The sequence below is a fragment of the Pristis pectinata genome, chromosome 14 (genome assembly GCF_009764475.1).
Source record: "Pristis pectinata isolate sPriPec2 chromosome 14, sPriPec2.1.pri, whole genome shotgun sequence".
NCBI lineage: Eukaryota > Metazoa > Chordata > Chondrichthyes > Rhinopristiformes > Pristidae > Pristis > Pristis pectinata.
The window spans coordinates 27,615,224-27,640,265 of NC_067418.1; the positions used below are offsets into that span (position 1 = coordinate 27,615,224).

Here is a 25,042-nt window from a genome sequence, read left to right on the forward strand (position 1 = left end):
ACCTGGAGAACTTTGTTTTTGCCTTGTCCCGGAGGAGAAGGGGTAAGAGCAGAGGTGCTGGAAATAGATGAGATGTGGTGAAATGCTCTATCTTTGAAAGCTTTGCTGTCTAGATCATGTCTCAGAATTGAATGATAATTTAGTTTTGCAGTTGCAAGAACGTGCCTGGAAATCTAATTGCATTGTGCCTGTTCATAAGGTGGGGTGGGGGGGAAGGATGCTGAAGGATCCAATATGATACTCATTGAGTATATTTGTTCTTTCCATACCAGATTTATGCTGAACCTTGTGTTTGCTACAGTAGCCTGTATTTGTCCAGTATGAACAAATGAATCTTTTTTCAGTGCCTATGGAAATAAAGGACCTAATGCCTATTTCAGGCACCCTTCACTAAACTGGATCATGATAGGTTCATGTGCTGTCTATGTTGTTTGTTTTACTTTGGTTGCGTAACACCCAAACCAAGAGTCTTTATTTGGACTGCTGAAAAATTTTGGTTGAATTCTGGTCAATCTGGACTCGCTGCCTATAGTACTTGCCTGCCCTCAATTACCTGAGCTAGTGCAGTAGGGTCGATCAAGCTGACCCTACGTGACTAGAATTGTTGAATTAGCTACAGCAGGGCCTTGGTGGCAAGTAATGAGCAGCAGTATGCTACTGAGGCTGCATCTATCAAACACCCACACAGCCTTTCATGGAATATAAAGGTTCAAAAGTGCTTTATCTCCTGTTGAAAACTGCAAAAAAAAACAGGTTTTAAATGTCCCTAATATTTAGACATTTAAAATCTACTAAAATTGCTTTAAGTATAGAAATAAAAGTAATTAAAATTGACAGCACATAACACTTAAAGATATTAAACATAAGAAATAAATAGTACATTATTTATCCCTGCCCTGAGAATTCCCTTTGAGATGATTGGGGGGTCTCCAATCTGAAGCTAGGGAAACAGCTCTGATGGACTCCCATGAACAGAATGATAGTGTCAATGTCACTCAGCACAATCGCCCACGAACAGCTGAACGCCAGTAGAGCTGCTGGCTACCACCTGCATTTGTCATTTTATGATCACCTAACTTTATTGCCAGAAAGGTCTGCTTCCTCTCTCCTCCCCTCCCCTGACTGGGATATATCCGCATTCATCCGAACTGGCCAATATTGTTTCACTAATTGACCTGATGAGTTGCTTCCAGGGCCAGAACTAGTGTCCACACCTTGTTGGTAAACAACTTGAGCTGGCAAATTCATTTTTGCAGAAATATCCCTCTCAGCTTTGCTGTTCTTGCAAACTGTTATCCCCATCTCCAACTTCCTGTTCATGAACAATGGAGAATAAAATGTCGTCAAGTCCCAAACTTGGCTGGTCCTCTCCTTGAAAGATGAGTACTTACAGAAGATGGGGGAAGAGTAGCTGGATAGCTTTTCAAAGGACCTAGCTTAGGGGCCATTAACCAAATAATGGTTTCCTGTGCTGTAATTCAATGACGCTACATTGTAAGTATATGTAGGTAAATACACCAGTTCAAAAGATTATAAATACTAAAGTTCTGTTTTACTGTTCAAACTGACGATAGAGTTGATTCACAGTTTTGTAGGGGTGTTATGCCTTTGGAATTATTTTTGAGAAGATATTTTTGTAATGGCCTTCACAAAGAATGTCTCAGAATATATATTTATTTCTAAATTGTAGGTATGCAATAAGTAGTAGGTGGTATTAAACTTGTATCACAGTTTTAAATCTACAATCATAAAATTGTACTGCCATTCTGGGCTAAATATTCATCTGTTCTATTGCAGAATTCTGAAGATATCAGGTGCAAGTGCATTTGTCCACCATACAAAGATAATGCAGGCCATATTTATAAGAAAAATGTAACACAGAAAGATTGGTAAGTAGAGTTCTGCCTCAAAAGTGAATCTTTTATTACCTTTTTAAAACAAAAATGACAAGTCATTTTCGACCCTTCTTCGCACTCTCTAATACTTTCCCTGAGGAATTATTGCTATGTGATTGCCCAAAGCAAATGGCTGAGAGTAAACTTAAGTCAAAGAATTTCAACTATTTCTTTGAGGCAAAATCCTTTCAGTATCAATACACATGCAGAGACCTGCTCTTCTAATTTCTGAAGCAGTCTGCTGCTGAAAGGAGAACAGTATAATTGTACCTTGGAGTCTGCTGATAAATGTTGGTAGTTTCACGTGGTAACACCAACAACTTTGTGATCACCATAAAAATGTAGAAGTCCTGGACTTGCAGGCCAGTGATTTCTTAGCTGATCTTGTCTATTGGATTCTGATTGCTGAGCAGTAGAACACAAACTGGCTGGAATCATTCAGCATTTATGTTGCTACAGAGAGAAGAGATTATGTCTACATGAAAAGATAAGTTGCATCTGTAGTTTATTTTCTCTTGAAGTTATTTGCATTCAAATAATTATTTTAAAGTATTTAAAATGATATTTAAAAAAATTCTTTCTATTCATTTTCAATGATTCTGAATGGCAATCATTCAGCCTGCATCGTGGTGGGGAGTGGCTTACCATTTATCGAACGTATTCTGAGCCTTTTCGTTGGTGAGGCTTGATTTGGCCTTACCAATTGACAAGATTCAGTCACATTAGGTCCTGGTGATGTGTGGAGTCATTCCTAAAAGCAGGTTCATCCTTGGGGAAATGTGTGTGTTAAGTGCTTGATAGTTGTAAATCTTGGCCAATATGCTAATAGATAAACAAGTACGGAATACAGAATTCATGATGCTGCCTAATACAGATAAATCTGATGGTTGAAAGGATCTCCAGGATCGCTTTATGGATCCCAGTTTGAAAACCTGTAACCTATCAGGATTGCTGAACATCTGGGTGATGGATATACCTTTTGTTTAAAAAAGGTATTGATTTTCTTGTTGCTGTAGGACAGAATAGCAAGACCGTTTTGTTATTCTGTGTGGAATCCTGCACTATTGGATGATACTTATTAGTTTGGCATAAGTTCTTGCCAGTAAAGAGCAGACAAGCAAATTTAACACCATGCTTTAACAGTAATGCAGGGTAGGGTGGCATAATAGTTATTTTACCTGACCTAGTTATGGAGCAATGGATTAATAATACAAAGAATATTGAGTTTGAATCCCATCATAATCGTCTGAGAATTTCACTTTGTTTTAAAAAAAATCTTATCAAAAAAGGTGGTATTGGTAAAAGCGATCATGATGTGGTCATGTGGCTGTTTAAAAACCCACCATCAATTATATCCAATGATCAGACTGGTTTTATTAAAAAATCGTTATTCTCATTTTAATATTTGTCATTTACTGAATATTATCTATTCTCCCTCTAAGGAAATAGCAGAACGTGTGATATCTCTGGATGCTGAGAAGGCCTTTGATCAGGTTGAATGGAGTTACTTATTTAAAACTTCACAGAAATTTAACTTTGGGCCCGATTTCATTCAATGGATTAAATTACTTTATTTATCCCCCTCTGCTCGTGTTCTTACTAACTTTCAAAATTCCAAACCTTTTAAACTTCAACGTGGAACCAGACAGGGATTCCCTTTGAGCCCTTTGCTCTTTGATCTGGCTTTAGAACCTTTGGCTATTACTTTTCAAGAATCTAGAGATACCGCTGGTATCTTTGGAAGAGGTATCACCCACAAAGTTTCACTCTATGCTGCTGATTTATTACTTTTTGTTTCTAATATTGAGACCTCGTTACCTCCCATGCTTTTTCTACTTTCCTGTTTTAGCCAGTTTTCAGGATATAAATTGAATTTACATAAGAGTGAACTTTTCCCTTTGAATAATCTGATATCATTTGATATTAACCTTCCTTTTAAAATTGTAAGAAATCATTTTACCTACAGGGGCGTAACAATTACTAAGAACTATAAACACTTATTTAAAGAAAATTTCCTTACCTTACTGAACTATGTGAAAAGAGTTTTATCAAATTGGTCACCCCTCTCTATATCGCTGATTGGCCAAATTAATTCTATTAAAATGAATATTCTACCTAAATTTATATACCTATTTCAGGGCTTACCTGGTTTTATTCCTAAATCCTTCTTTGATTCCCTTGATTCAATTATATCTTCTTACATATCGAAAAACAAACATCCTAGATTAAATAAAGCTCACCTTCAGAAAGTTAAAAAGAATAGAGGTTTAGCCTTACCCAATTTTAGGTCCTATTACTGGGCAGTCAATATATGAAATCTTATGTTTTGGTTACATTACATTATTCATGAGGCTTTGTCCAGTATCGATTTCTTGGAAGCTAATTCTGTTAAAAAATTTTCTATTATTCCTTTGCTTGGCTCTTCACTTCCTTTATCATTAAATAAACTAACTGATAATTTGGTAGTTAAACATGCTTTTGAGGATTTGGTTACACTGTAGAAAATATTTTGGCTTATCAAGATTTTCTTTGTCTAGTCCCTTTTTTTTCTAATTTTTTTTTAAACCTTCTATGACTGACGTAGTTTTTAAAGAGTGGGACAAATCGGGTATTACTTGTTTTCAGGATCTTTTTGTTGGAGGAGATCGATCTTTCTTTGAACAATTGTCAACTAAATACAATTTACCAAAAGCTCATTTTTTTGATATTTACAAATTAGAGACTTTTTCCAATTTTCAATTACATACATTTCCTACGAGTCCTTATAAGAACTTACTAGATGTCATTTAATTCGAAGCCTTTTTATGGTGGCTCAATATCTAATATTTATGGCAGGTTATTAGGAATGAGTAAGGCTCCTTTAGATAAAATTAAAAATGCTTGGGAACAAGACTTGCAGATTTCAATTTCTGAGGAAATTTGGAAGGAAATTCTTAAATTGGTCACTACTTCATTAAACTGAAGGAGAGAGTGACTGGTGCATAAAGTGGTCCATAGAGCTCACTTGTCCAAAGACAAGCTATCCCGTTTTTATTCGGACATATCTCCTTATTGTGATAAATGCAATAACGGAGAGGCTTCTTTAATTCACATGTTTTGGACATGTCCGAGTCTTAAATAATACTGGATAGAGGTGTTTCAAAACTTTTTCTGTGCTTTTTAAAATAAATTTTAAACCTAATCCTTTGACTGCATTATTTGGGATTGTTGGAGAAAAAGATTTAATTTTGGAGACTTCTAATCTGTACAGTTTGGCCTTTATTTCTCTTATAGCCAGGAGGGCTGTGTTGCTTAAATGGAAGGAAGTTACTCCGCCTACTCATGCTCAATGGTTACGGGATGTTATATCACACTTAAATTTAGAGAAGATCTGTTGTTCAATTTCTGAATCTAACTTAGACTTTCAAGTACTGGGAACCTTTTGTTTTGAACTATTTTCAAAACCTTTGATCTGGTGGTTAAAGTACAGATATTGGCTGATGATATTGTGTCAAGGGTTTTTCTTGTCCTTAACTAAACAGCTTCGGTCTTGGTAGTGGGTTTAGATTTTTTAAATAATAAAATTATTCCAATTTATTTGTTATTAATTATTATTTTTGATTACTTATATAGAGTATTGTGATTTCAAGTATGATTTAACACAATGTATTTAGCAGTATTTTATCTTTTTGATTCATGTACTCTGTATTTTCCTTGTGGAATTAACAAAAATATTGTAAAGAAAAACCCACAGACTCTTGGAGGTAAGAAAATCAACACTTTATTTACTTCTTAGGAGATAAATCTGCTATTCTTGCCACGCCTGATCTGTATGTGGTTTCTGTTGCACATCAGTATTTCAGTACAAGATTGCCCTTGAAAGTAGCTGAGTAAATAAGTTAGATGCACAAGCTACAATTATGAAGCATTTTGGGACCCCTCTCACCATATGATTGGAGGGGTTCAAAAAGGAGACCCACCATCAGCTTCAAAACGCAATTAGTAATGGACAATAAGCACCAACTTTGCTAGCAACATGCACGTCCATAAAATTTTTATTTTTTTAAAAAAAAGTACTGAACAGTAAAGCAGTTTAGTGTTGGAATTGGGCACTTCAGATCAGATGGAGAATAAAACTCCTATTGTACTGTCTCCATTGAGGTTCAGTTACAGTACCATTGCTGTAAATTTCATGAGTTTTAAGGTTTCTTATCTACTTCTGTAGAAAAGACCATGCAGAAACAGTTGTGTTTTTAAGCACAATTTCACAAGGGTTTGAAATAAGGGCCCCATGATGTTATAATGTAAATGCTAATGAACTAATATTGATGTTATTGCTTAGAGAGTATAAGTAATCAATTAGTTGGTGTTGCAGCAATTGTACAACAGACTTTAAGATCTATTGTAAACTTGCAGATTCTATTTTTTTGCTGGTGAACAGCAAAAGGTAAAACATAAGGGAGACAGCCAGGTTTTTGAAATGGGAAGCTATAAAGAAAGCTCTAAGGCTCAGAACAAGAATGCACAAGAGGTACTGTGCAGGAAAAGTTATTTGTTGCAGACAAGTAAATTGATCCTCTAATGAAGTTTAGTGTCTTTGTTATTTTTGTATCCTTACATGAAAATAACTTGTACTTATAGAACAAAGTGAATCTGGGGACATGTTCACTCGCGAGTTTAAGCAGTATAATAATTGTCTTAACAAATATCCTCTTTCATAAAGATTTGGAAGGTTGGAAGATGTGATTCATATTTTATTATACCATAGCAGGAGACCATTTTGTCCCACTGAGTCCATGTTGGCATTCAGAGCAATCCCATTCTCCACTTATTTTTCTGCAACCTATTCTCACTCGCATGCCCATTAATATCCCACTGATTCTCCTATCACCTTTCTACACTTAAAGCAATTTCCATTTGTATTTACTAACAGCCAGCATGTCTTTGGAATGTGGGATAGATGCAGAAAGGTTTGTGATCGCAGGGGGAATGTGCAATCTCCACACAGTACTAGGGATCAGGATGGTCATCGGATTTGTGAGACAGTTGCACTAGCTGTAGCACTACAGTGCTACCTTTTTATATTTCTCCTGATGTCCTGTACACTCAATTTAACCACACCCACAAACTGTGGTCTTCTGTACTTGTAGGTATTTCTCCTTTTTTCAACTTTCGTAATGACTTAGCATAATGAAAATCAAAAGAAAGGAGAAATACCTGCAATGTACCTTTCATGGCAGCTGCAGTACAGTACCACAAGGCTGCTACTGTGGTGAGGGAAAACTGGAAGGAAGAGAATGGGGGAGGAGCAGGAAGGAGAGAGAGGTTGACATGTGCTTTGAATGTCTGTGGCCATACTTCACCCTTCTCCCACCTCTCACATCATTGCAAACGGAGAGATGCTGCAATCTCTGTAGGCACGATCCTATGGTATGATTGTATTCATTGAGTAGTGTGAGGCCTAGCAATGGTGTTTGCAGTGTGCAGAGCAATAGAACAACAGCAGAGAACAAAATATCAATGTCCCAGTTGGGACGCTTCAGTTGTTCATATCTGCTTGAGGAGTTGCTGCAGTGTTTACTTCTACTAGTTTGACTACAAGTTTAAAAACAAAGGTTCTACACAGCACATTATTGGTCTGATTTCTGCTGGTGAGGTGGAGAAGAGCCTTGCACGTATTAATAATACCATCACATATACATGATGCCAAAGAAAAAACATCTATGCCAGAATGAATTGTACCCACAATTGACCAGTCCAATTTTATTTATGGATGGGCCTTCAACCAGAAATGGGCGCAAACATGTTAAACAGGAACTATGTACTTTAGTTTTTGGGTACTTATGGTTTATCCGCAAGTGAAAATATAACATCTGCTTTATCTTTACACAGCCATTGCCATCAGATGGTGCTGTTGCATACAGCATTATCAACAATAGAGCAGTTGCAAATTGGCTTAGGGTTAGACCAAAATTTCTAATGTCTAACAGCTAAGGCTCACCAGCCCCTGAAAATTTTCATTTGTGCCAATGTTACCACTTAATCGTTCCAAGCACTCCTGCTTCAATTTCTATATTCCACCCACTTTAATGACTTTGAATAACGATAGACAGACTTTTTTTGGCTAGCTTTGTTTTGCTGGGGTAGCATTTGGTGTGAATCTATAGCAGATAAATGAAGTTTGTGTACAGATAAACTATTTCTTCACCAAATGGTGGAACAGGCTTGAGGAGTTGAATGACACACTCTTTATTCCCACTATGGTTTCATTGAAGGTACTCTCAATTGGATGCAAATTTGAGACAATTTGTAGACAGATTTTGCTTTTGCCTTGTGTACATTAGAGTTTGAGTTATGACTGAACTTATTTTGTTATTCCAAGCAACGGGGTATTTCTTTTACAAGCTGGACATGGGTAAAAGAAAAGTACATTGATCCTTGCCAATTTCTATTTAATAGACGATGGTATAAGTTTATAGGTTGCAATTTGAGGAATCAGACCAATTATTATAATTCATCTCCCTTTTCAGCTACTGCTTGCTATGATTTAAGTTAACAGTTATGTCAAGCTGAGTATTTAGAAGTATCAGTACCTAATGGCCTGTTCATCTGGTGCCTTCTGGTGTTGTAGTTTGGCGTTGTAATTACATTTGATGCGGAAAACTCCAGTATTACACAAGTCCTTAGCCAGTGCTGACATTTTGTGGCTTGGGTCCTTCAGAGTTGGCAACCTTGATGGAAAGAATGTTGATTTCGGCTCCTCCACACACAACTGCTTGCTGATGCCAATTTAGAAGCTCTACACTGACACAGGAGTTCTAAAATAGAAGCTTTCATCCGTGAACAGAAAAATTACCATGTTATACTAAATAAGGCTTTGACTCTCCAACTTGAAGCATTTTTTTAGTTTACTTATTCAAGAAGGTTCAGAAGAAAAATTCCAATATTTGCAAGCAATTCTTTCTAAAAGCATTACATAAAATTGAACAAATTAGAAATTTCTATTAAGACTGATGTAGTTGTGCTGAATATCCAGAAATATGCCCAGAAGGTTATTCAGCTCCTAAGCATTTTGTGTGTCTGCTACAATTTTCATAGTATTTGCTTTCTTTATCCTTTGCTTACCAACATTTCTGATTTTTAAAATTCCATTCAGTCCTTTTAAATCTATTACTACTTTTCTGGGTGAAAGGTTTATACGTGCAGCATTTTGATCTCTGACTATAGTGCAAATGTAATCTGTGAAGTGTGGTGTCGCCTGAAACTGCTGAAATACACTAAAGCATTTTTTTTCTACTATTAACTATTGCAATCTAATTCAGTGATTCCAATGTTGACAATTCAAAGTGTTCTGATCCAACATTATTTCAGCAATACCTCTATGGATGAAATACAAGAGTTGTAAGAAAACACATAGCACCTTTTGTACATTTGAATGGAATTAAAATTTTGTCTTTTTTTTTTCAGTGACTGTCTTCACGTTGTTATTCCCATGCCAGTTGCTGGACAAGATGTTGAAGCTTATTGTTTAAGATGTGAGTGCAGATATGAAGAAAGAAGCTCTGTTACAATTAAGGTATTTTTAAAATTTAAGCCATAAAAGCTTTCTTCCTAAGACCATGTTTTGCTTAATCCATTTTTGAAGAGCAAATATATAATATAATCAAGTGGAAATATCCTTTATTTGTCACTCAGTTATCCTTAAAATAATAGTCTAATAATAGTCAATTATTCTGAAGTTTCCTTTTTCATGCTATGTAACATGGGCAAAATGGAAGTAGAATTTGATGTAACTAAAGATCAAGAAATTCTGTTTTGTTGATTTTAAACGTAATATGCAAAGTCTACTTGAAAAAAATTTTTCAATACTGTTTGAACGTGTTTGTTGGTGCAAAACTTGAGATATACTGGTAACTATGAGATATGCACCCTATGGGACCGAAATCCCAAGATCCAGGACCTTCTGGTGGTTGGGATTAAGCCACTTCTTAAAATAAATTTGCACATTCTAAATTGGGATTACTGCTCCTGATAATTTATCGTGTGCCATATTTTTCCATTTGGTATATCTGAAGGATTCCCCATGATTTTTCTGTCACTCTTAATATCACTCTCCAATTGCTCTGTCTGCTTTCTTTAATTACAGATTTAAATAATTAATACTTCTGATCATTATCTGGTGGCAGATCATTTCATATCCCATATCAGGTATTGCCTGGTCATGGATTCCACTTTCATCGTGGACACTTTGGCCTAGCCACAACATGGATGTCTTTTGGTGCATTTCTTTCATCTCATTGCCTCCAAAATCCCACATTATTGGGTTTATGAATACCTCGGTCCTTTAGTGTTATTTAGTTTTCTCCTTGGGTAAAGTACCAATGTATGGTTGTGGGCAAAATAATTTCTGGTGAGTTTCCTGGATTGAGATTGTGTGGTGGGTACCGTCTTGTTCCTGTAGGACACAGTTTGTTCCCTTTATCTCCAATAGATAGTCAGGAGGGGGAAGGGGAATAGTCAGCTACTAGAGAGTACCCCTGTGGTTGTACCCCTTGACAATAAGTACTCCTGCTTGAGTACTGTTGGGGGAGACAGCCTACCTCGGGGAAGCAACAGCGGCAGTGTCTCTGGCACAGAGTCCTGCCTTGTGGCTCAGAAGGGTAGGGAAGGAGAGGGGAGGGCATTAGTGATGGGGGACTCTATAGTTAGGGGGGCAGACAGGCGATTCTGTGGATGTAGGAAAGAAACTCGGAAGGTAGTTTGCCTCCCAGGTGCCAGGGTCCGGGATGTTTCAGATCGCGTCCAGGATATCCTGCAGAGGGAGGGAGAACAGCCAGAGGTCGTGGTACATATTGGCACCAACGACATAGGTAGGAAAAGGGATGAGGTCCTGAAAAAAGACTATAGGGAGTTAGGAAGGAAGTTGAGAAGCAGGACCTCAAAGATAGTAATTTCAGGATTACTTCCTGTGCCACGTGACAGTGAATAGAATGAGGTGGAGGTTAAATGCGTGGCTGAAGGATTAGAGTAAGGGGCAGGGATTCAGATTTCTGGATCATTGGGGCCTCTTTTGGGGCAGGTATGACCTGTACAAAGAGGACAGGTTGCACTTGAATCCCAGGGGGACCAAGATCCTGGTGGGGAGGTTTGCTAAGGCTACTGCGGGGAGTTTAAACTAGAATTGTTGGGGGGTGGGATCTGAACTGGAGAGACTGGGGAAGAGGTATTTAGCTCTCAAATAGAGAAAGCTAGTAGTAGGTACGAGAGGGAGGATAGGCAAGTGACAGAGAAGGGACGTGCTCAGACCGGTTTCAGGTGTGTCTATTTTAATGCAAGGAGTATTGTGAACAAGGCGGATGAGCTTAGAGCTTGGATAAATACTTGGAGATACGATGTGGTGGCCATTACAGAGACTTGGATGGCTCAGGGACTGGAATGGTTACTTCAAGTGCTGGGTTTTAGATGTTTCATAAAGGACAGGGAGGGAGGCAAAAGAGGTGGGGGAGTGGCACTGTTGATCAGAGATAGTGTCACAGCTGCAGAAAAGGTGGATGTCATGGAGGGACTGTCTACGGAGTCTCTGTGGGTGGAGGTTAGGAATAGGAAGGGGTCAATAACTTTACTGGGCGTATTTTATAGGCTGCCCATTAGTAACAGGGATATCAAGGAGCAGATAGGGAAGCAGATCCTAGAAAGGTGTGAGAATAACAGAGTTGTTGTGATGGGAGATTTTAATTTCCCAAACATCGATTGGCATCTCCATACAGTGAGGGGTTTAGATGGGGTGGAGTTTGTGTTCAGGAAGGATTCTTGACACAATATGTAGATAAGCCTACAAGAGGAGAGGCTGTGCTTGATTTGGTATTGGGAAATGAACCTGGTCAGCTGTCAGATCTCTCAGTAGGAGAGCATTTTGGAGATAGGAATCATAATTCTATCTCCTTTACAATAGCATTGGAGAGAGATAGGAACAGACAGACTAGAAAGGCGTTTACTTGGAGTAAAGGGAATTATGAGGCTCTCAGGCAGGAAATTGGAAGCTTAAATTGGGAACAGATGTTCTCAGGGAAAAGTACGGAAGAAATGTGGCAAATATCCAGGGGATATTTGTGTGGAGTTCTGCATAAGCATGTTCCAATGAGACAGGGGGAGTCACCAGAGGATACAGGAACCGTGATGTACAAAGGCTATAATGAATTCTAGTCAACAGGAGAAGAAAAGCTTACAAAAGGTACAGAGAGCTAGGTAATGTTAGAGATCTGGAAGAGTATAAGGCCTGACAGGAAGGAGCTTAAAAAGGAAATTAGGAGAGCCGGAAGGGGACTTGAGAAGGCCTTGGTGGGCAGGATTAAGAAAAACCCCCAAGGCATTCTACAAGTATGTGAAGAGCAAGAGGATAAGCTGCGAAAGAATAGGGCCTATCAAGTGCAAGCAGTGGGAAAGTGTGTATGGATCCAGAAGAAATAGCAGAGGCCACTTAGTGAATACTGATGTAAAGTATTCATTATGGAAAAAGATCTGGGTGACTGTAGTGAGGACTTGCAGCAGGCTGAAAAGCTTGAGAATGTAGATATTAGGAAAGAGGAGATGCTGAAACTTTTGGAAAGCATCCAAGTTGGATAAGTTGCCGGAACCAGATGACATGTACCCCCAGTCTGCTGTGGGAGGCAAGGGAGGAGATTGTGGAGCCTCTGACAATGATCTTTGCATCATCAATGGAGTTGGGAGAGGTTCCAGAAGATTGGAGGGTTGCGGATGTTGTTCCTTATTCAAGAAAGGGAGTAGAGATAGCCCAGGAAATTTATAGACCAGTAAGTCTTACCTCAGTGGTTGGTAAGCTGATGGAGAAGATCCTGAGAGGCAGGATTTATGAACATTTGGAGAGGTATAGTATAATATGATTAGGAATAGTCAGCATGGCTTTGTCCAAGGGTAGATCCTGCGTACGAGCCTGACTGAATTTTTTTGAGGATGTGACTAAGTACATCGATGAAGGGAGAGCAGTAGATGTAGTGTATATGGATTTCAGCAAGGCATTTGATAAGGCACCCCATGCAAGGCTTATTGAGAAGGTAAGGAGTCATGGGATCCAAGGGGACATTGCAATGTGGATCCAGAACTGGCTGGCTCACCTGAAGGCAAAGAGTGGCTCTTGAAGGGTCGTATTCTGCATGGAGGTCGGTGGACCAGTGGTGTACTTCAGGGATCTGTTCTGGGACCCTTACTCTTTGTGATTCTTTTTTTCATAAATGACCTGGATGAGGAAGTGGAGGGATGGGTTAGTAAGTTTGCGGATGACACAAAGGTTGGATGTGTTGTGGATAGTATAGAGGGCTGTCAGAGGTTACAGCAGGACATAGATAGGATGCAAAGTTGGGCTGAGAAGTGGCAGATGCAGTCCAACCCAGATAAGTGTGAAGTGGTTCATTTTGGTAGGTCAAATATGATGGCAGAGTACAGTATTAATGGTAGTGACTCTTGGTAGTGTGGAGGATCAGAGGGATCTTGGGGTCCGAGTCCATAGGACGCTCCAAAGCAGCTGCACAGGTTGAACTCTGTGGCTAAGAAGGCATATGGTATATTGTCCTTCATCAATCGTGGAATTGAATTTAGGAGCCGAGAGGTATTTTTGCAGCTATATAGGACCCTGGTCAGACCCCACTTGGAGTACTGTGCTCAGTTCTGGTCACCTAAGTACAGGAAGAATGTGGAAGCCATAGAAAGGGTGCAGAGGAGGTTTACAAGGATGCTGCCTAGAATGCGGAGCATGCCTTATGAAAGCAGGTTGAGGGAACTCTGCCTTTTCTCCTTGGAGCGACGGAGGATGAGGGGGGACCTGATAGAGGTATGAAAGATGATGACAGGCATTGATCGGGTAGATAGTCAGAGGCTTTTCCCCAGGGCTGAAATGGTGGCCACAAGAGGACATAGGTTTAAAGTGTTAGGGAGTAGGTATAGAGATGTCAGGGGTAAGTTTTTTTACTCAGAGTGGTGAGTGCGTGGAATGGGCTACCGGCAACGGTGGTGGAGGCAGATATGATAGGGTCGTTTAAGAGACTTTTGGATAGGTACACGGAGCTGAGAAAAATAGAGGGCTATGGGTAAGCCTAGTAATTTCTAGGGTAGGGACATGTTCGGCACAGCTTTGTGGGCCGAAGGGCCTGAATTGTGCTGTAGGTTTTCTATGTTTCTATGATGTATGAACGTTACTGGGACTGATATTCTTGAAGCTTACACTGAGAAGGGCCCACCGCCATTAGTCTTTCTCTAAATACTCATTATCATCCTGTCCACATCTCACAGCTTCATCTTCTAAATCTTCCAAGTTTACTTTAGTAAAGTCAGGTTTATTTCCCAACATTCAAGAACTGTTATTCTCAGTTTAATGGTAGAAAGATCTACTATATAATGTAATCTACCTTGTCTGCAGGTAACGATTGTTATTTATTTGTCTATCCTGGGCTTGCTGCTGCTTTATATGATTTATCTGACTCTGGTGGAACCCTTGCTGAAAAAACGATTGTTCCATTCAAGGCCACTGCAGAATGAGGACGACTTTGGGGTGAGTTCAAGTGCAAATGCAAAAAATCTCAAATATTCAGTGGTAATGAATAAAGGCCTGATAATAAAGCCTCCGGTAAAGACAACATTTATTATTGGATGAGAACCAATTTTATATCTGGCACATGAAATACCTAATTTGAAATTTAGTGTGTTGATTCATGTAATTGTTAAGTAATTAAAAGAATGAATCTTGATCAGGTCTAGCACAAAGGCAATTTAATTTTAACATTAGTTGTGCAGCAGAATTTGATTGGCTAATGTCTGGTAAGCACCATGTTACTGGACTAATGACTTAAATGAAATTTCAGGGCTAAAAAAAACTTTTGCTAATGACCCTTCAGTCTTGCATGATATTTACTGAATTTGGACCATTCCATGTTCAGATTTTGAATGTTCAGCATTTCTCCAGAGAAATTGCAGCTGTGTAACAGCGCAATTCTTCCTGTAGAAAAGCACTTTAAAGTGGTCGGTGCATGCTCAGCTTTTTTCAGCTCAAGTTTGTAGCTGGACATTTTGGGAAGTGCTCTGAGGGAACCAGAATAGTGTTGAGGGAAAAGCATGGAGCTGTTATTGTATGCCCTTGTCATTTAATTAATGTGTTGGTACTATTCGAAAGTTGATGACAGACGGTGCATGATGTAAAATGCTATCATACCATCAAGAAATGCTTTTCGATTGGCCAAGGCTGAATCTCTTTCTTACATTACAGTGCAAACAACAGCCTATCCCCAACCTTCCCCTTCCCCCCGCCCCTCCCCCCCACACCCCAGTATGCAGCTTTTTAAAGAAATAATTGATTTCAGTCTAACATACCGACTGCAAGGTCTTCATATTACTAGGTGAAACTCACGTAATGTGCTATTCAAAGTTCTGCAATATACAGAGGCCTCTTCTTTCCAGTAACAGGTTCAAAAAAAGGTGCTCTGCACAGTTCGAGTTTGATGTCTCTGCTTTCTCCTCCATGAATTGAAAAATCATACTTTGTTTTTGAATTTAACAGTTTAAAAGAGACCTCCAACAGATTATTTTACAACTTGCAGATATGCATACATGGCTACTGATTATATTTCCTCTTCCACATAAATAATTACATCAATAAATTTATTTTTTTGGAATCTTATTTTTGACTTAATTACATTATCATAGAAGTTGCAGAGCATGGAGAAATCCAAGTTATTGTTGCATTGTCTTGTTAATAAATATGCCACTGTCTGATAACGTGGTATATACAAATTAAATGGAAGATTTCAAAAGAGAATTGGATTAAATATTGAAAGAGAAGAATAAGTGCGGATATATGGGGATAAATGAGGAGTGGAACTAACTAAATTGCTCTTTTAAAGAACTGGTGCAGACTCGATGGCGTGAATAACATCTTAAATGGTTCATGCTGTCAAAATTTGGGGTAGATCAAACATTATACCTTATTGCCTAACTGGGTAGAGTCTAGTTTCATCTGAGGCAAATTCTTTCACTTAATAGACTTTATTTTAATGTAACACCAGTGGTGGTACTTGTATGGACTTAAAGAACCATAGCTTGAGGATAGCTGATCATTGGCTAACAGAACATGGTAATAATGGAATCTGAAGTTAACAAAGGCATGGATGAAGATGAGCAGTTGTATTGGAGAGGATATCATGTTGGAAATTCAACAAGATTAGAGTGCTCAGATTGTGAGCAGTCAAGTGCAGCCTGTGATGGTATCCTGGAAAGGGGATGAAATCAATGGCAACTCTTAATGATGTTTATAGGAAGGGCTAAAGAAGATGCCTTTGGTCTTGCCCTGTGTTTAACTGAAGGACATTGTGGCTTATTCCAGAATTGGCATCAAGCAACCAGTCTGACAGGCAAGCAGTGATGGGTTCAAGAGAAGTTGTGGGGAGCTGGATGTAATTCAGCTGGTTGGAATTCAAGTGCTGTCCATTGATGTTATTGGATCATGCTTTATTTCCTGATGAAGTCAAATCTCATTCAATTAGAAAATGGTTTTTGACTGGTGCCTTAAATTGTGATACTGCGAACCCCACAACATCAAGATCATCTTACCCACTAACCTTGTGTTTCAGAAGGACAGTAAAACTCCTACTCCTGAAGTTTCTGGCAAAAAGTGAGATTAATGCATGCGTTCATTGGGCTGAACCCAGGGGCCATCACAAAGAACAGAACTGCACAAGTCATTGCCTGGCAACTGGCCTTGCACCTGAGGCTAGGGTTGCCACTACCTTTGTAACTACATCATATTGGATGCAATAAAGGTGTGTGGAAGTGTTAAATGTCACGATTTAACATTCAGGTGCTATACTGCTGGCTCCAGATCTGTTGCTGAAGCAGCCCCATCACTGTATAGCACTGGTGGCAATACGTTTTGGGCATGTCTATTGCTGGCACTAACTGTAACTTTAGAGAGTTCTTTTAAAGAGCTGGTACAGGCAAAATGGTCTGTAAGATACTCCTGAATTAACATTCCTGACCTGGCCTCCATCCTAAGTTTCTCTCTTGTTGGAGAGGAACACCTTTAAATGTGAGGGCTTCCTGGATGAAGCTTCTATGTGAGTTACAAGAGTTATCAAGGATGATCCAGGGAGGAAATGTCTCCAGCTTCCTGACTGAATGGTGGAAAATGTCTGCCCCTGAGAGCAAGGAGGAAGGTGCAAACACATGGCCTTGCATAATGGCTGTGTTATTTTAATTTACTATGAATGGCCTGGAATATTAACTTTAGAGTGTTCCTCTGAATCTGAACACACTGAGGGCTGCAGTGCTTTCAAAAATTGGTCAGATTTTATGATAGGTTTACTGGCAGATCCTATATTATATTTTCTTCTGATTTTATTTTTTGAGTCTTCGTTGCTGCTTCTGGGATCATCCATTATATAATTGAATTAGTGGCCTGGCCCAGAAAAGAACCACTACAGCCGATTTGGGGTGGGGGGCTCGGGTTTTCTTTTTGCTCTTGGACTCAATAAATCTTAATCCTGGGGCTCTGCCTAAACTGTTTCCAAGTTTTTTTTTCTTCTCGCTCTCGCGCTCTCTCTCTCTCTACTGTGGAACATTCACACAGCTGAGAATGTTCTGAATAGCACATTTAGATGTGGTCACACTGCAGTTTGTGTGTGCAAACATTGAGGGAATGGGTGACCACCAGGCAGACTAGAAGAAGCATGTAGTTAGTGCAAGAGTCCCCTCTTCCATCCCCCTCACAAACATTTTTGCTTTTGGATTCTGGTGAGGGTGATAGGGGAATGCAGTCAGAGCCAGCAGCGTGACACCAGGGTTGGCTGAGCTGCACAGGAGGAACAAAAATGACGGAGCAATAGAGATTGGGATTCAGTAGTTAAGGGAACAAACGGATGTTTGTGGGATTGTCGTCATGACTAATATGGGGAGTGTAAAATAGGATGCTTGATGGTTACACGAGACTGCAAGTGCTGGATCTGGTGCAAAAAAACAAACTGCTAGAGGAACTCAGTGGGTCAGGCAGCATCTGTGGAGGAATATGGACAGTCGACGTTTTGGGCTGAGACCCTGTCCAGATGGAGGGTCTTGACCTAAAACCTCAACTTTCCATATCCCTCCACGGATGCTGCCTGACCCACTGTGTTCCTCCAGCAGTGTGTGTTATGCTTGATGGTTGCCCCCAGGTGCCAGGTGAAAGGTGGCACTGGATGGTTACAGTTCACCTTGAAGGGTGAGGTAAACAGTTAGAGGTCATGGTCCATGTAACTACCAGTGATGTAGGTAGAAAGAGGAACGAAGTCCTTCAGTAAGAGTTTAGGGAGCTAGGAATAGGATTTAAAAAAAACTACAGGAAGTCCCCAGGTTACGAACACCTGACTTATGAACGCCCGTACTTACAAACCGACCTCCGTAAAGCCTATTATTTTAAAAAATCAAGTTACACACAATGGTCCGTACTAACGAACGGGCGGACTACTTTGCGCGACGCTCAAAACACTGCGCGTTTTAAGTGGTTCGTCAGCCCTCGTAATCATGGCTTCAAAGGTGTGAGTGATGGTGATACATCGAAGAAAAGGAAAACGATCATGATTGAAATGAAAGTGGAAATAATAAAGCGTTCACAGAGAGGTGAAACGCCAACAAACATTGGAAAGCGTTAGGCCACAGTCGGTCAACGATCGGGACCATTATAAAGGACAAGGGGAGAGTAATGGATTATGTAAAAGGCTCTGTCCCAATGAAAGTGACAATTATCACTAAGCAACGCAGTGGTTTAATTATCGAAATGGAAAGGCTATTGGTAATTTGGTTAGAGGATCAAAATCAGCGTAATATTCCTGTTAGCCTTAGCTTAGTGCAAGAAAAGACTCGAAGCCTTTTCAGTGATTTAAAGGCTGCACGTGCAGCAAGTGAAGGTGCTTGTGATGAAGAATTTGTTGCGAGTAAGGGTTGGTTCAACCGTTTCAAAGGGAGGGTAAATTTACACGATATCAAAGTGCAAGGTGAAGCAGCGAGTGCTGACGTAAGTGCTACGAGAGAGTTTCCTGAAATGTTGAAAAAAATTGAGGAGGGAGGTTATGTGCCTGAGCAAATATTTAATGTAGATGAGACTGGCTTTTTTTGGGGGAAAAAAATGCCCGAAAGGACATGCATTTCAAAAGAGGAAAAAACTGCTCCAGGGCATAAGGCATCCAAGGATAGGCTAATGTTATTGCTTGGTGGTAACGCATCCGGAGATTTCAAGCTTAAGCCTATGCTTGTGTATCGCTCCCTAAATTCGAGGGCACTTAGCCGAATCATCAGGGCATCTCTTCCCGTTATTTGGAAGGCAAACACAAAGGTTTGGTTAACAAAAGCTCTCTTCGAAGATTGGTTCCTGAACTTTTTTTGTTCCTGCTGCTGACTGTTATTGCTTGACCAAGAAGATTCCTTTCAAAATTCTCCTTGTGCTTGACAACGCTCCCGGACATCTAAGCACTTTAGATGACCTTCACCCCAACGTAAAGGTCGTCTTTTTACCACCCAACACCACATCACTACTTCAGCCAATGGATCAGGGAATCATAGCCTCCTATAAGGCTTACTATTTACGCCAGACCTTCTCACAAGCAGTCAGGGCTACCCAAGATGATGCAATGACCTTAAAGGAGTTCTGGAGGAATTACAATATCTACGATGGCATTAAAAACATTGCAGATTCTTGGGAGGAAGTGAAGAAAACCAACATGAAGGGAGTCTGGAACAAACTGTGCCCCCAATTCGCAGATGGTTTTAATGAGTTTACAGCTGAGGACATTGCCGAAGCCAGGCAAGCTGTGGTTGATATTGGTAATAATCAACTGCAGTTAGACATCAGTGAAGATGATGTGTTACACTTGCTTGAATCCCATGCTGAAGAACTGACCAATGAGGACCTTATGGAGCTGGAGCAGCAGATGATAGCATTTGAGGAAGAAGGCTGGAACCTAGAAAACCCCAGAACCCAAGAAGTTTTTGACGAAGGAGTTAGCGGAAGCCTTTCGTCTTGTTGAAGCAGGGATGGCAAAGTTAGAGAGCAAGATCCTAACGCGGAGAGGTTCAACAAAGTTTACCGGATAGTTACCGACGGCCTCAGCTGCTACAGGGCCATTTATAATGAGAAAAAGAAAAGCTGTGTTCAAGCCACCCTTGATGTTTACTTTAAGAAATTGACTTCAGAAGTTAACCTTCACTCTACAGCAGCAGAATCAGGCCCTGACTCTCCAGTAGCAGTATCAATCCCTGACTCTCCAGCACCAGGCCCATCATCCAATTAATAGTCATTTTAATTGTTAATTAAGGCTCCTTCTGGTATGCAAGACATCAATTGGAATGAGAGTAAGTGTTAACCTTTTAATCATTATCTTTTCTATCTAAACAGTTTAAGAAATGTTTCTTTAATGTTCTTATACACACACACACACACATTCATTTATAAATACTGTACTGTAGTTCCATTTATTATTACTGCATTATTATATTTATGATGCTTTAGGTAAAATATATAGTATATACTAAGACAAACATTTGACTAAATGACGCTAGATGTAAACTGTACGTAACTGTTCCAAGTTACATACAAATTCGATTTACAAACAGACTCAAAAACAGAACTTGTTCATAATCCAGGGACTTCCTGTACCTCAAAGGTAATAATTACCAGATTACCACAGGCATGACACATGTTAATAAATACAGAAATAGGAAGCTAAAGCAGATTAATACATGGCTGGAGAAAAGTTGTAGGATGGATGACTTTAGATTTCTGAAGAAGTAGGATCTGCTTCTGAGAAGGGACCTTTTACAAGCCAGCTGGGTTGCACCTCAACAGGATGGGGATCAATATCCTCTTTGATAGCTTGCTGTTGCTGTTGGAGAGAGTTTATGCCAGTTTAGCAAATGGTTGAGAACCTGAGATAGAATCATATGGAAGAAAAGCTATGCTGGAAATAGAAGATAGGGATTTGGGTGAAGGGATATTTAGGAAGGCATAGAAAGGGCAAAAGACAAGTGCAGGGCAATGACAGGTAATGATAACTGGAGAGTGTCAGGAAACTAAAGGTTGCAAAAAGAAATTGGAAGGCAGTTCACACTAGCTTAGGTTAGTATAAGGATTTTACTGGTCAATGAAAATAAAATAACCTAACAGCTAAATTTGGCCTACTATGCATGTATGTGGATGCATGTATTGTGGCATGCAAGACTGGTGAACTACAGACACAGATAGCAGTGTGGCAACATGACCTGGTGGCAGGTATAGAAACCTGGGGCAGGATGAGAATGAAATATTCCCAGATGCAAAATCATAGTAGGGCATGTACAATTCTGGGCTTTATCAACAGTTGCAAGGAGTATAAAAGCAAAAAGTATGATGAACTATTATAGAACATTGGTTTGGCCTCAGCTGGTGTATTGCATTGACCACATGGATTTCCTCCAGGTGCTTTGGTTTCCTCTCACTTGACAAAGATGTGTGTGTCGGTAAGTTAAATGGCACTGTAAATTACCCCCAGTTAGTTTTTGAGTGGTGGAATCTGGGGGGGGGGGGGGGGGGGGGGGCTTAATGAGAATAAGGGGAAAATAAAAAGTGGGATTAATGTAGGATTAGTGTAAATGTGTGGTTGGTAGTTGGCACAGACTCTGAAGAGCCTGTTTCCATGCTGTACCTCTCTAAGATTCTGTTTAAATGATAAGGGGTATGGATAGGGCAGATAGTGGGAGTGTGATCCCTTTCGTGGAGGGATCAAGACTGTCACAGATATAAAAATAAAGAGAAAAATGATTAAGAGCAGCATAAGGAAAATTTATTGTATATAGCATGTGGTTGGAATCTGGAATAACAGTTGCTCTGGTAGACACCCAAACATGATGGGCTGAATGGCCTCCTCCTTTTGCTGTAACCATCCCATCATTCTGTGATAATAAAAAGGAAACATTACATTTTTGCCATTTTGCTCATCTTGACTGCAACTTGGGCATAATTATTTGAAGTTGAACCCACAATTTTAAGTATGACTTCAATTTTGATATTTACAAATGTTGTGCCAGTGTTGCTCACCAAGAATGTGACTTTAAAAGTTTCCTCATTTAAGAGTGAATAAATGTTTAAAGGGAATTTAGGACTACAATGTAGATGGAAGCTATTCAGCCCATTGAGTCTATGCTGGTTTATGGAGCAATCCCATTCTCCCACTAAGTTAACTTGTAAGCTTTTCTCCCCATTTTCCCCATCAATTCTGTCACCCACCTACACTAGGGGCAATTTATAGTGGCCAATTAACCTACCAACCCCCACACGTTATGGGAAGAAACCGGAACAAATTAATGTTGGTCATATGCTTTAAAGGTGGAAGAATAAACATTCCCAAATTCTTTTCCCATGTTGTTCGTGAAATGTAGCTGCTGCAATGTAAATCATCATCTTTTTGCCAGCTTAGTTTTTGCTTGCATATTAAAATGTGAGAATTTATCTAAATCCAATCTTTTAAACTCTTGTTAATGTTAGAGAGCAAAGCTCTAAGTTTTAACAATGTTTGAAATTCTATTTTAATCATTCTAAAATATGCCAATACAATGCACCATTAATAATAATGCTGAGATGAATAGTAAATACAGCTAATAGTTTACACTGTTAACTTTACATTCACTTCAAAATTCAATTAAGAGCCATTATGAGAAAGGATATTGGTATAAACCTTATCAATTCCTGTTTAAACTAGTTTGACAGTTGCTATCTTTTGTAAAGTCAAACCACCCACAGGGCAGAATTGAAAGCTTATAATGAAATTTGAGAAGTAAATTGGGGGAAAAGATTAGCTATTTGTAAAAAGCCAACAGGCAGCCAACTTTGTAATTGTCTTGCTCTTGTTATGTATTTAAAAACTGGATTGGCAGAATTAGATCAGTGACAATCCTAGCAGATTATATAACACAAGCTATTGAAAACCTGAAAAATGAGGAAAGCAGAGCCATTATTTTAAAATCACTTCAACACCATCTGACTCTTTTCAGCAACTTTTTTAATATAGATCTTCCTTTAATATGAATTGCATATTGGCAACTCTCAGAATTTATGCTCTTAAACCCAATTTTGATAAACTGAGCAAACTTGTAGATCTAGTGTTATCACAGCCTTTAAGTTTAATCAGTGTATCAAAAATTGATTTGATATCAAGATTTGAATTAGTAGACAAATATAATAAGCCCTTTTAAATTTAGTAAAGAGAACTTCTCCATGTAATATAGTTTTCAAAGTTTCTACAACTCAACAATGGCTACAACAGTTATGTGACCAGGAAATTTATTCAAATCCTCTCCCTCTTGAAGTCATCTTTTATGAAAAAGTAATTTTTGAGTTTTAGTTTTAAACTCTTAATTCATACAATAGTAAATTTAGTTATTTGAGGAAAAAATACTGGACAAAAAAGTGAATTAATTATGAAAGCCAAATAAATGATAGCACAATTGTAAAATAGATCAGTTTATTTCACATAAATTTGAAGAACTGTGTAACAGAATTAAATCAGTCCAAAATAAAAAGAATCAAATGATCTGTGAATAAGGTAAATTCATTCAAGATAACTTCAGAAATTAATTAATTGAGCTGATCCATATAAATAATTTTTGTACATTTTGGACAAGAAAATTATAGTCATACAGCATGGAAGGAAGCCATTTAGCCCACATCATGCTGACCAGAGATGGCGTGCAGATGGGTGAGACTATAAGTACACAATGATAAGTTACCCTATTGTATGCTTCATACATAAAATTTCATTTGATTAACGCTTGCTACCCTGTCCAAAGCACGTGCCTTATTAGAGAAGAGGATATCTGAAGGCCAACTTTCAAGAATGATAGAAATGATTAAAATCTCCTGCAAAAAATATATGAAGAAGCTGACTTTAGGTATCAAAGAAAGCATATACTTGCCTGGGCACAAAAGCAATGAAAATTCATTACTATCATAAGTATGATGAGGGTTCAGATAAAGAAGGCTTGACTTTGGATGAATGAAAGTGGAACCTTTTAATAGAATTCTGAGACCACTGCAGGTCAGATGATGAGAGACTTTTTCCAATATGGTGATCCTACAGCTAGAGGTTAAAATCTTGGGACACATGTGAAAAGAAATTTCTTTTGGAGTGCTCTGATATTACAGTCATTGAGTATGTTCAAGGATAAGATTAGAAGAAAGAGAAGTTATGGCAATAGGCTGAGAAAGTGGAGTGGCTAAGATTTCATGATTTAATTGAACAAAACTTGGATGAGTGCCTGGAGTCGGTGTCTGCACTCTGCTGGTTTGAGTGCAGTGGTTTGACTTCACTACCTTTTGAGTTGGACAACAACTGGGCTCCATGTAGAGACTCTGCCCCAAGAAAATCCTGATGGGTCTGACCTGGTTTAATGTCAGAATTCTGGATAATCCTACTGAGACTGCTCAGCTGCTGGATTGTAACTACAATCTCTCACTCAAAGTCCTGGACCTACAGCTGGTGCACACAAGTCCACAGATGAATTTTGTTGGAGTAACTAAATGCTGATGATTCCCATCAAGACCATTGAGCACAGTCAGGAAAATTAGCTGCATGGTATGATGGAGGAGATTTGGGGAACATTAAAGTCTACCTCTATTCCTGTTACTTATGTTCTTATAAAAGGCAGTTACTGAGCATGGAACAGAAGCCTGGGCTTTACCACTTCACAAATAAGGAAAATACCAGTATTATTCTTGACCTGTAAATGAAGCAGCAATGTAAATGATAACATTGTACTTTTTTTTTTACAGTTTGTCTAATCTCCAGCAAACCAGGTTGGATCCTGACCTTGGGTGCTGTCTGTGGGAGTTTGCACATTCTCCCAGTGACTGTGTGGATTTCCCCTGGGTGCTCTGGTGCCCTCCAACATCCCAATGTTGTGGTAGTAGGTTAATCGGCTCCTATAAATTACCTCTAATGCAAGTAAGTGGTAAAAAGATCAGAGTGGAGTTGATGGGCATGTGGTCTTTAGCCACCAAAAAAGCACAATGAAAGTAATGAGTTGAAAAAATACAGACTAGTAATTAATATTTATAATGTGTATATACTGTTATTTACAGATTTTCCACAAGGTCAGAAAGCTAGACA

The 25,042-nt window shown here is 39.1% G+C and overlaps 1 protein-coding gene across 1 annotated transcript in view; it reads left to right on the forward strand.

The window, feature by feature from the left end:
- The window catches only part of tmem9b (TMEM9 domain family, member B), a 41,693-nt gene that overhangs the window by 2,661 nt on the left and 13,990 nt on the right, over nucleotides 1–25,042 (forward strand). Inside the window, exons 2-4 of the mRNA XM_052029508.1 lie at nucleotides 1,798–1,889; nucleotides 9,342–9,450; nucleotides 14,305–14,436. Of these exons, the coding sequence (XP_051885468.1) occupies nucleotides 1,798–1,889; nucleotides 9,342–9,450; nucleotides 14,305–14,436 (333 nt within the window). The remainder of the gene's footprint in view (nucleotides 1–1,797; nucleotides 1,890–9,341; nucleotides 9,451–14,304; nucleotides 14,437–25,042) is intronic.